The sequence below is a fragment of the Cryptococcus neoformans genome, chromosome 6 (assembly GCF_000149245.1).
Source record: "Cryptococcus neoformans var. grubii H99 chromosome 6, complete sequence".
Classification (NCBI taxonomy): domain Eukaryota; kingdom Fungi; phylum Basidiomycota; class Tremellomycetes; order Tremellales; family Cryptococcaceae; genus Cryptococcus; species Cryptococcus neoformans.
Genome location: NC_026750.1, coordinates 1,012,501 through 1,022,500, shown reverse-complemented (window position 1 = coordinate 1,022,500; position 10,000 = coordinate 1,012,501). Strand labels below are relative to the sequence as shown.

General features: G+C 49.3%; 4 protein-coding genes and 1 non-coding gene; 3 read left to right on the top strand and 2 right to left on the bottom strand.

Moving 5' to 3' along the window:
- CNAG_02167 (vacuolar protein sorting-associated protein 27) overlaps positions 1-1,611 on the top strand; it is a 3,001-nt gene extending 1,390 nt beyond the window's left edge. Inside the window, exons 5-6 of the mRNA XM_012194438.1 lie at positions 1-246; positions 294-1,611. The exon at positions 1-246 is cut by the window's left edge and continues 489 nt beyond it. Of these exons, the coding sequence (XP_012049828.1) occupies positions 1-246; positions 294-1,348 (1,301 nt within the window). The 3' untranslated portion in view covers positions 1,349-1,611.
- CNAG_02168 (glucoamylase) lies at positions 1,407-6,910 on the bottom strand. XM_012194598.1 has 5 exons: positions 6,685-6,910; positions 5,384-6,301; positions 2,744-5,329; positions 2,546-2,691; positions 1,407-2,495 (listed from the first exon to the last, which is right to left on the bottom strand). Exons 2-5 carry the CDS (start codon positions 6,257-6,259, stop codon positions 1,703-1,705), a joined length of 4,401 nt encoding a protein of 1,466 aa, XP_012049988.1. The 5' UTR covers positions 6,260-6,301; positions 6,685-6,910; the 3' UTR covers positions 1,407-1,702.
- A 139-nt stretch (positions 6,911-7,049) lies between these two features.
- Positions 7,050-7,142, top strand: CNAG_10070. Its single transcript has one exon. It is a non-coding gene; the product is annotated as a tRNA-Phe (tRNA).
- A 150-nt stretch (positions 7,143-7,292) lies between these two features.
- Positions 7,293-9,333, bottom strand: CNAG_02169 (hypothetical protein). The gene is made up of 4 exons (XM_012194437.1): positions 8,971-9,333; positions 8,488-8,924; positions 8,394-8,430; positions 7,293-8,337 (listed from the first exon to the last, which is right to left on the bottom strand). The coding sequence occupies exons 1-4, from the start codon at positions 9,280-9,282 to the stop codon at positions 7,786-7,788; spliced, it is 1,338 nt and encodes a 445-aa protein (XP_012049827.1). The 5' UTR covers positions 9,283-9,333; the 3' UTR covers positions 7,293-7,785.
- Positions 9,334-9,643: 310 nt separating this feature from the next.
- CNAG_02170 (hypothetical protein) overlaps positions 9,644-10,000 on the top strand; it is a 2,466-nt gene continuing 2,109 nt past the window's right edge. Inside the window, exon 1 of the mRNA XM_012194436.1 lies at positions 9,644-10,000. This exon is cut by the window's right edge and continues 135 nt beyond it. Coding sequence (XP_012049826.1) covers positions 9,868-10,000 — 133 coding nt within the window. The 5' untranslated portion in view covers positions 9,644-9,867.

Here is a 10,000-nt window from a genome sequence, read left to right as displayed (position 1 = left end):
CCCGTCCATCAGCTCCAGCGGGCCTCGGTGAAGCGCCAGAACCAGAATACAGACCTCTGCCAACATTCGACCTTTCCCCGAGAGAGAATGAGACGATTTTGACGTTTAGCAACACAATGGATCAGATGGCGGCGTACGGTGAGCGAGATTTGAGAAGATTTCCACATGCACATGTGTTGGCGGAACAGGCCAACGCAGTGGGCGAGAGGTTGAGGAGAAATGTAGAGGAGAAAAGCACAAAACAACGTAAGCACCTGTTACAGCCCAGAGAGTTTTGTTAACGATACCTACAGAAATGTTGATGGAGATGCAAGATAAACTGTCCCAAGCTGTCAACCTCTATGGTCAAATTCTCGATGGACAACAGGTTTATGCTGCTAGACGGGCGCAAGAAGAACAAGCGAGGAGGTATCAGCAACAGCAACAGAGCTACTACACCCAACAGTACCAGCCGCAACCGCAGCTGTATGGTCAATACCCTCCTAACGGCTACCAATCGTTCGTGCCTCCTCAACAAGCCTACCAACTCCCTCAGCCTCAGCCTCAACTCGAAAGCCGAGCTCAACATGCACCCTCCCTTTACCCTACCATGCCTTATGCCACTCCCAACTCTGCCTCTCCTCAGCAGCAACAGGTTTACCCTCAACAATCCCATTCATCACCTTACAGCCAATGGTCCCCCGCGCCATCGCATGTTCAGTCAGGATTAGCAAGACAAGCATCGGTCGTTGTCCCGCCTGTTTCTTCACCCGTTCTCGCCGGTGTGCAAAGGCAGGCTTCTATGACTTATGGTGCACCTATACCTGTGGCCGAGCACCCTCAAGGGCAACAGCAGCAATACACCTCTGCTCCGCCAGTCGACATACCTTCCGCTCCTCCACCTGTCGATCTCTCCACCCACCCCAGCTCGCCCCAGCGACACTCTTACATCCCTTCCCAACCGCCAACCCAATCTCAATATGAATCCCAGCCACAAGAGATCCCGTCACAGCAAGAGATGCAATATGGCGCGTCTGCACCGCCACCGGACTCCGTAGGTTCGTACGTGTCGGAAGGGACGGTAGGAAGCGTCAAGTCGGGGCATGAACAGGAGCACGCGGCTCCACAGTCGCAACCCCAACCTCAGCCCATGGTTTCCGCAAAAACTCAAACACAGCTTCAATCCCAACTGCAGGCTCAACCCCAGCAAAACCAATACGCTGCTCAAACACAGCTCCCCGCCGGAGTGTATAACGCTGCTTCTTTCCCTCAACCGTTACCCCCAACCATCTTCCCAGATGCGCCCGTCGAAGCACCCAAAGGTTTGGAAAAGGAGGAGAAAGAAGAGGCTTTGTTGATTGAGCTTTGACCTAGTGCAAGAGGAGCGTGATGTTGTCTTCAGAGGTTGTATCATACTATTTTTTTTCTTCGTGGTCCCAGTAATGCATTACTTTAAAGTGTAGGCTCAAATACGTGGGAAATCTGGCCAGTTGGATACAATATATTAATTTACATGAAATGAAGAACCAACTCGACCTATGCTATGCTGTTATGCTACGGTCCTTATGAAAGTGTGACCACTCGTATCAACTTTTGGAAAGAAAAACATGATGAGATTATGATACTGCCCTATATATACAATAGTCCTACAAATGAGCATCGCAAAGTAATACGTACTGTGCGTTGATCGTAGAAAGCGTGGAAATTTTTTACTGCCCGTATTCTAGTTTGCTACAGTCGGTCTGCTTCTACTTTGCCTCCCCGAAGTGGCACCTTCAGACCAATCACCAACCGTGCTACGCCAACTTGACGGGGGTGGTGGGCTGCTGCTTTCAATCGTCTTCCCTCTCGCCCTCTCCTTTGCCCACTGCTTTTGCTTCTCTAGTTTCTCCTGTGCTTGTCGTTCCATCTCTTGCTGCAATTCCACCTTTTCCCGCTCTCCTAACAGACCTTTGAACACACCCGATGGTCTTTTGGACATTGTCGGGGGAGAAGTTGGATTATCGTGCACGCCCAAAGCTGATGCACTCCGGCCCTTCGCCAAACGACGGTCGTTCTGATGACGATCGGATTGTGGAGGATTCCCATAGTGGGCACCCTGTTGATCACTTGATGCTCGTCTTGGAGGATTGTACTGTTGCTGTTGAGACGGTTTGGCAGAGGGTGGCCCAAATTCTCCACCAAATACTGACTGAGCTCCCGTTCCGTAACTATAGCGCCCTCCCCCATCGAGTTGGTTTTGCATCTGAGACAAGCTGAGGTAAGGGTTAAACATGTTTCCTTGCAATTGCGGATATGCTGGGTAGCCATATCCCATCGGCATACTCATACCCATATTCATCATGTTCACATTGGACGGGAACATGGGCATGTGTTGCATGGGGAAAGGGTCGAATTGGTGAGAAGGCTGATTGTTAATTGACATTGATACTGAACTTTGCTTTTCCCACTCTTCTTCAGATGCACGATAAGCGGCCGCAAGATATTGCATCTGCCATTGATGCTTCTGCCAAGCGCTGATCGTAATTCAGCGGTGATACTTCATCATAACGGATCGTGTGCTTACAAAAATGCCTCTGGAGACATATCTTGTGAATTTTGCATCTCCTGCACGCCCATCTGCGCCTGAACAGGGGGGTCATAAGGTGATGGATGCTGCAACGCCCCCTCTGAGCGTCTTCGCTGCCGATTATCACTGTTACGTCCTTCGGCCTACGTACAAATTGTTAATGATTTGATTTCGATTAACGTTCGGGTAGCTTACTTGACGCCGTTGCCACTCTCCATACACTTCTACCACACTGTCATTCACGCTACCTTCTGATATCTCTGGGCTCGTCGTCTTCCTTTGAACGCCTGAAGGCCGCTTCGTCTCTGGACTATCAAACCTAACTTGAGCCCTGACGGGGGAAGGAAGCGATTTCTTGCCAGAAGAAGGCGTAGAACTTATAGATGTTGTAGAGGATATGTCGAAAGGTCTAGATAATGCAGGTAAAAGGGAATCATGTGGTCGTGGTGTCGTCATAGACTGCGGGGTGGCAGGCGCAGCTGGCTCGAGCTCTATGAGGGGCTTACGTCGTTCCTGAGGACTCGAAGAGCCGATACTTATATTTGAAACACTGGTGGGAGGCGTTGGCAAGGAAATCCGTCCATAGGGTGGAGATTTTCCAGCGGTAGCCATGGCCAGAGATGACTTGGAAGACCGATGTTTGATTTTTGCTAAAGGTTCGTCCTCATTGTCATCCTTCCCAGCATGGCGCCGATAGTCAGGTGATTTGCGAACCAAATGGGAATTTGTGATAGGCATTGAGGCAATGCGACTTTGCCGCATGGGCTGTCGGGGACCACCAGGTACTCTTCTAAGAGACTGCTGAGACGACAGCGAGGACGCTCTTAATCCTTCACGGTGATGGGTGGACACGCTCGTCCCTCCTTCAGTATCACTTTCACTCTCATCAATAACGGAGTTAGACTGAACTGGCCCTGATTTTATGAAGCTTGAGAAAGGTCGAGGATCAGGTCGAGGAACAGGGGCCAGCGTAGAATCACTGACCGGTGACTTGTGATTATCGGCAGTACGTAAATCCTCCGCATTTGCCTTGAGTTTCTCCATGATCGGCTTCTGTAAACCACCGACGGGCTTTGTTGTAGTTATAGCCGAGGTCGTGACACCAGCGAATTTCTCTGAAAGAGGTGAACGGATACGCTCTGCCGATGAGAATGGTGGGGGGGAGGCCGCTGTTTGATTTTCAGGAAAGATTTGAGGGGCACACCAAGAAGTGATGTCTGGGCGATTTAGTCTAGTTGGTGATTGTGGCTCATCTCCACTTAACCGTCTTAAAGAATTAACAGCTAACGTCGGGTCAAAGCCATCTTCACCAGTTGACGGTGTAGCCCATATCCCTGATAGGTACTTCATTGGCTCTTCCAACAGTGACATCCGCTTCCTTTGGGTACTAGGAGATGCGCTGCCTTCTGGGCTGGTTCCAAGTCTACGCGGTTGTTCCGGTAGCGGTACAGGGCCTTTGGGAGGGGTATCGGGCATCTGATCTGGAGGCAACGGAAGATTAAGGGCTAATAATGTAGAAGAAATATCGTGCAAAGGCCGTGGGACATCGATGTGTCGAACAGGAGGTGGTGTATGTCGTTTTGAAGGGGAGTTACTAGATTGTGCATTCGTCGGAAGCTCTGCAATGGGCGCAACGGGGGGTTGTCGTGCAATGGTAAGAGGCGAGATGAGGGTCACTTTAGCAAGTTCCTCGGTGGGCTGAGAAATGACCGGAGACGGGGGCTCCTGACCCTTTTGCACGACCCGATCAGAAGAAGGAGCAACTTCTGAAAAATATCCGTCTGCCATGAGCTCTTTGTCGTCCGTAATGGGTGAAGCCCCATAGAGGTTGGTGAATCCCACATTTGGTGAAGGCGCCCGGGTGGATGCGGAACTGGTTAATGCTGTTGGGCGAAGTGACCCAGAAAAGCCAGCAGCCAGCGAATTCAGAGAGCTTACGGGACTGCTAGGTAGGTCCTGATTACTTGCCATGGGACTTCGACTTTTTACCACAAAACCGCTTGACGTTCTGCGATACGTTTTCACCTGAAAAACTAAAGGCTCTTGGTTGGAGACTTCCTTTTCACTTTTCTCTTTTCCCGGCTGCTTGAGCATGGGGTTAGATGTCGCACCTTCCGGATTGCTCAGACTAGCATCGCGCATACTGAACAATGACTGAGAGCTCGTCTGTCTGGGCAGAGGCTGCGAGACAATTCGCTTGCCAAGAGGGATGTCGTCGTCCTCGTCTCCAGAGCCAGTAGCCAGGGTCTCATGTCCGATGTCACTCATCGTCGACGTCAGACCATTGCTTGGGCGCCGAAGTCCCTTTTTGAATGCAGCAACACTGACTTTATTCGGAGAAACCAGCATATCCTCCACTGACGTAAGAGAGGGAGCGACGCTAACAGGCCGTGACAGAGAAATTGCGGTTGGCTTTGGAGATGCGTAGGCCAGTGGAGAGTTTGGGGACGTCGACGTAGCTGGTTGTTCGATACTGAGGGCAGCGACTGACTCCCGTTTGACATGAGAAAGATACCCTTCTAGTTTCCCCGCACCCTCTACATCAGACATACCCGAGACATGGCGGAAACCTTTCAACTGGAAAGAACCATCCTCCACCGAAGGTCTCTCTGATGCACGAGATAAAGATCGATAGAAAGGGTTGGGGAAGAACGATGACGAAAGTCGGCGAAGTTGTTGGGAATGAGACTGATCGAGGTCCACAGAATTCCTAGAGACGCTAGCCAGGTCCTGCCCACTTGATGAAGAAGGGATTTTGCCTGGAGGAGTGGGAGACTCGGACTAACAATATGTCAGCGCACCGCCAAAACTTACTTGACTAGTTGAAATATGTACCCGGTCCAACTGAAAAGAGTCACTCATGACCCGTGAATGTCTATTGGGTTTCCCTTTACCCTTCCAGAATCGGTGTTTCTTCTCTACAGACTCCAGGACCTCTATGGCATCTTCTTCCCGCTTGCTACCTCTTGACAATGTCGGCATTAGTCTCTGGTCACCATTTGGATCGGGCGTAATTGCTCTGCTACTCGATGTCGCAACAGGATTGCTTTCAGACGAGAAGTTGGGGTTGGACATCGAAGTGTTCGGCCGTTCTGAAGGTGGATCACTGGACATTATACTTTCTACGCCGTTCATCCAACTCGAACCAGATGCCTTTCTCTGTTTAGCTCCTGCAACCTCAGAGTTGAGCTTTCCTAGTATCCCTCCATCCTGCTTGAAAGCTCGACTAGCTGGTCGTTTTATTTTGCTGACCTCGGGCCTCCGCTTTTTGATTTTCTCATTACTGCCTGGCACGGAGTTGCTGTCGCCAGCTGGAGAGCCGTTGGGGGGTGGCGACGACGATAGCTGAGAAGAGGGTCCACTCGTATTAATCGTTTGACTGTTACTGACGGAGAGAGATGAAGTTGGCCCTGACGATGGCAAAAAGTTCCCATATTTCGGGCCTCCAAGCAGTGCATCATCCTCTGCTTTCGTCTTCCCTTTCTCCTTCTTGTTCAAACTTCCTGTGAAACTCCTCTCATCATGCTTCTTTTTCCATGGCCTCTTTGGTATTCGTGAACCCACGGACCCAGTGGAGGGTGGATCGGGCGCAACTGTCGCAGTGCTGGGTGTCGCAGAAGGTAGGTGAGATGCCAATGGAGAGGCAGAGGAAGGACGCTGGGTTTGTGCTGCTGAGGATGATCTTCGTCGTATGCGTGTTAAAATACCCATTTTTCAAGGCATATCCAGCACGAATAAAGGAAGTGTGAATGGCTGGAAAGAATATTAGGGTCAGTATATATGCCAACTATTAATTCAAAGGATGAGATGGGATGACGGGAGCAATCGTGGGATGACACCGCTTAAGATCTCGAGAAGAGACAAAGGAATGTCAAGATGATTCCGAAAGTCAAAGATGTATGATTCACAGAACCATTAGATTAAGTGGGGAGAGGTGTGGGATGTGGAATGGTGCCAAGAATACCTTGGGAAGGCAGACACCGAGGCAGAAGGTATATATGCGTCGGTGAGTGGCAAGAGACAGAACGACGGTGGCAAATTTTGACGGATTCGAAAGGTAATATGGGTAAATTAGACACTGCAGCACCTACTCATGCCTCGAAGAAGACTGTAGTAGTAAAGCAAAGATCACTCACAGAAAGGAAGGCCCGAGCGATTTGGCGCCCATGCGCCGGTGTGGGACTGCTGAAAGTGTGAATTTGAGACTTGAAGGCAGCTAGGAGCCCTTCTTCACCCTTCTTTTCCGCTTGAACGGTTCAGCGGCGAAGACTCCTGCCAGTGGTATAGGTAGGACGAAAAGAATAACCAACCAGCAAGGCAAAATAAGCTGTCTTCCTCTTCGTCTGGTGCAGCGGTTGCAACATTTGCTTCCCGCTTTCACAGAAAACTCGAAAAGTCAACCAGAGCAGCCAGGCACACAAACAGGCGGCAACGAAATGACGACACAGCGTGTATGATCTGTGGTGACCTCATGTTTCTTTTTTCGTCAAATTTCAAGGAAGGCGACATAGCTCAGTTGGGAGAGCGCACGACTGAAGTTCCGTGACTCGAGATTTCAATCGTGCGGTCCCTGGTTCGATCCCGGGTGGCGCCAATTTTTTTCTCATTTTTTTGCCTGTTTTTGCTGTCTCCATGCCGGTGTGTTAACTATTTCACGGGTATGTACAGTAATATATCTTGCTCCATTGCTTGCTCATGTTTTGTGCCAGTACAAAGCATGCATGTACAAACGTTATTTATGAGCTCCCTTCCTAATCAACAAAAGTCGCCTTTAATTCCAAACTTTCGAAGCCTATGTTGTTGTCACCGTCTACCGCCACTTTTACATCTTCAAAACGTTCGACGTGAAGCCCGACCAGGCTTCTTTGATTGTTGTCCTGTTGTATTACATTCGTCTCTGGCGGTCCTTCTGATGGCCATGATTCTATGAGAAGAAGATCATCATCCTCCTGGTCGTCGTTTACTTTGTCGTCCATGGTAAACTCGCCGCCCTCATCGTCGTCCTCATCCTGTTGCTGCCCCGAAAAACTCTCCCCATTTCCTTGTCGCATTGGGGGCGGCTCCTCCTGATCGTCCACAAGTATTTCATAACTCATGGTGTTCGCCAAGGTGTTCTCGATGGACGATTCATCCCTTGAAGTATCACTTGCTGCATTGGAACTAGTCCGAGAAATTAAGAACGGTTGAGTATCAGACGTAGGTAATAGCGGATGGGTGTCGTCTGTCGGATATTGGAACTAGTATGGGATCAGCTCATGCACAATCACATTGCAACGCAAATCAACCTTCGTTCCGGCAGCACTCAGTCTTCCACCCCGGTTCCTTTTCATTTTAAAGTCATTATGGCAGATGAGTCCAATCGCATCTCCTATGACCCGGGTGATTCTTCGTTCCTCTTGCCCCATTCCGCGGCTTTCAGATGTGTCTGTTGAAGCTTTGACTTGTTCCAAATACCATTCTTTTCGTCTGTTTATTTTTATGGTAGCGTCATTTTCGTTCTCTGGCTGTTCGTTCTCCTGCTGGGTACTGTCGAGTTGATTTATGCCCTGGGTTATCTGTTTCAATCTCTTTCGTCTTTTTCGCCCTGCTTCTAGTTTGCGATCCTTTCTAGCTGGGAGATTGACTGTCTGATCCACTTTGAAGGAGAGAAACCCTTGTTGCTGTCTTGTGATCTTTTCCATGATCTCTCCTAATTTTTGGCTTAGAGGCGTATCGTATGCTGTAGACAGTAGTGCGAAATGAGAAACTGATGATATCAGCTGTGAAGGTACCGTGTATTTGGGAAGCGTCTAAGGAAAGACAATTAAGGTCAACATCCAAACTAGCCTCAGTGGGCTCAGTTTACCTCAGCGAGTCTTCCATCAAAGATGAGAGGGAAGCGCCTAATATAGTGATAAACTCTGGATCCAGAATAAATGGTAAAGGTTAGGATGACGTACCGTAAGAAGTGTTTCAGTAGAAGTTTCTGACAGGCATTTCTGATTTGGTCGTCCAACCAGTTGCGAGGATGTTGATCTTCCAGTAGTAGTTCTACTGGCCCATTACCTTCTTCATTTGGTCCCATCTGATCTGCTGCGGCCAGACCATGATCATCGGAAACCATCAAGTCATCGATGATATCCTCTTGGGCTTGTCCATCCTCATGCTCATCGTCTTCAGGTAGACGTTTCAATGCACCACCCGTACGTGCCATCGTCCAAGAGCAATGTACATCGAAACGCTTGAGATAGCATATTGGATGACCTGTGGGGATCATGTGGGTGAGGAGGAGATTGTTCCTGGGCGTGGATGATAAAGGAGTAAGTGAGAAGGTTGAAGAGTCATGCCGCGATTGTGCTACCGGTGCTACTGTTGATAATGATAATAACTGAGCATTCTGTGTTTATTTGCTGTCAATATAAAGTCTTGGTACCTTCACGCACCAGCCTGAAAGATTCCGTGACACCCCTTGTCACTCTTGAAGATGGTCCCTCACCCAGTACTCCGCATTCTATCAAGGACTCTTCGTCCACGGTCAAGCCCACTTCAACTTTCCCACCCACTGGTACTACAGTCTCTACACAATGTCCAATGTTATAACTATCAGTCAATGTAGAGACAATGCAGTCAGGCACCAGAAAGTGAGGGGTTATACGAAAGCGAATGGAAGGAAGATTAGGCTCTGAAAATGGAGGGGATGAGGTGAGGAGGATGGCCCGGAGAGTAAGGGGTGTGTTTGGAAGTGGGGAGTGCATGGCAGGGTTTCAAGTGGGGCCACCCAGGTAAAGAGGATGGTTGGAAATTTTTATGAGAGTAGTGGTTTGTTGGTGGTGAGGAAGGAAGAAGATTTCGCTGCCGGCTTTCATTAATTCACTATTTCATGCACGCACGCACTGCCATCTTCCAATCTTCTCATCGGCGGGCGAGTCAGTGACGTAGTACATTAGACATGTTAAAATCACGCGCGACTTTTCATTAGCGGATCCAAATGTGGGATTAGCGGAAGCATACTGGGATTACAATATCTCCTCGTTCGGCCATCGGCTGTTACTCTAGGCACGGCATGCGGATGATAAACAGTTCCCCCTCACTCACGCAGTCGAGTCTGTCGTGATTATTCGTTGGCTCTCTCTTCTCCTCATCTTCCTTCCTCCAGCACACCCGTGCGGACGCAGACCCATCCCTTCCATCTTTTCTCCTACGCCCTTGGAACTTCGCTGCATTATTCATTCATTTTGCAATCTGCTCGACCCGCCTTGTTGCCACCAGCCGTCGAAAAGACGAGATTGTCATCACACAGCCATAAAGAAGCAATCTCACGCCCAGTGGTAATAACAGATATGTCTTTCGCTTTGGATATTCCCCCAAATCGCGGTATCAGGGAGAAACTGGAATGGGAATTACGGGACTTAAGGAATTTCATGTTATATCTTGAGTATGGGATACCCTTCCCCCAGTCATCAAACCATTCTC

Bases quoted from the DNA above. Each gene is read 5' to 3' on its own strand.
- CNAG_02168 (XM_012194598.1), bottom strand. From the start codon at position 6,259: ATGGGTATTTTAACACGCATACGACGAAGATCATCCTCAGCAGCACAA. The intron at 5,330-5,383 runs GTACATATTTCA...ACATATTGTTAG, and splicing joins ACTCTTTTCAGTTGGACCGG to TCCGAGTCTCCCACTCCTCC. The intron at 2,692-2,743 runs GTAAGCTACCCG...ATTTGTACGTAG, and splicing joins GAGAGTGGCAACGGCGTCAA to GCCGAAGGACGTAACAGTGA.
- CNAG_02169 (XM_012194437.1), bottom strand. From the start codon at position 9,282: ATGCACTCCCCACTTCCAAACACACCCCTTACTCTCCGGGCCATCCTC. The intron at 8,925-8,970 runs GTGCGTGAAGGT...AAATAAACACAG, and splicing joins TCACGGAATCTTTCAGGCTG to AATGCTCAGTTATTATCATT. The intron at 8,338-8,393 runs GTAAACTGAGCC...GTCTTTCCTTAG, and splicing joins TTGATGGAAGACTCGCTGAG to ACGCTTCCCAAATACACGGT.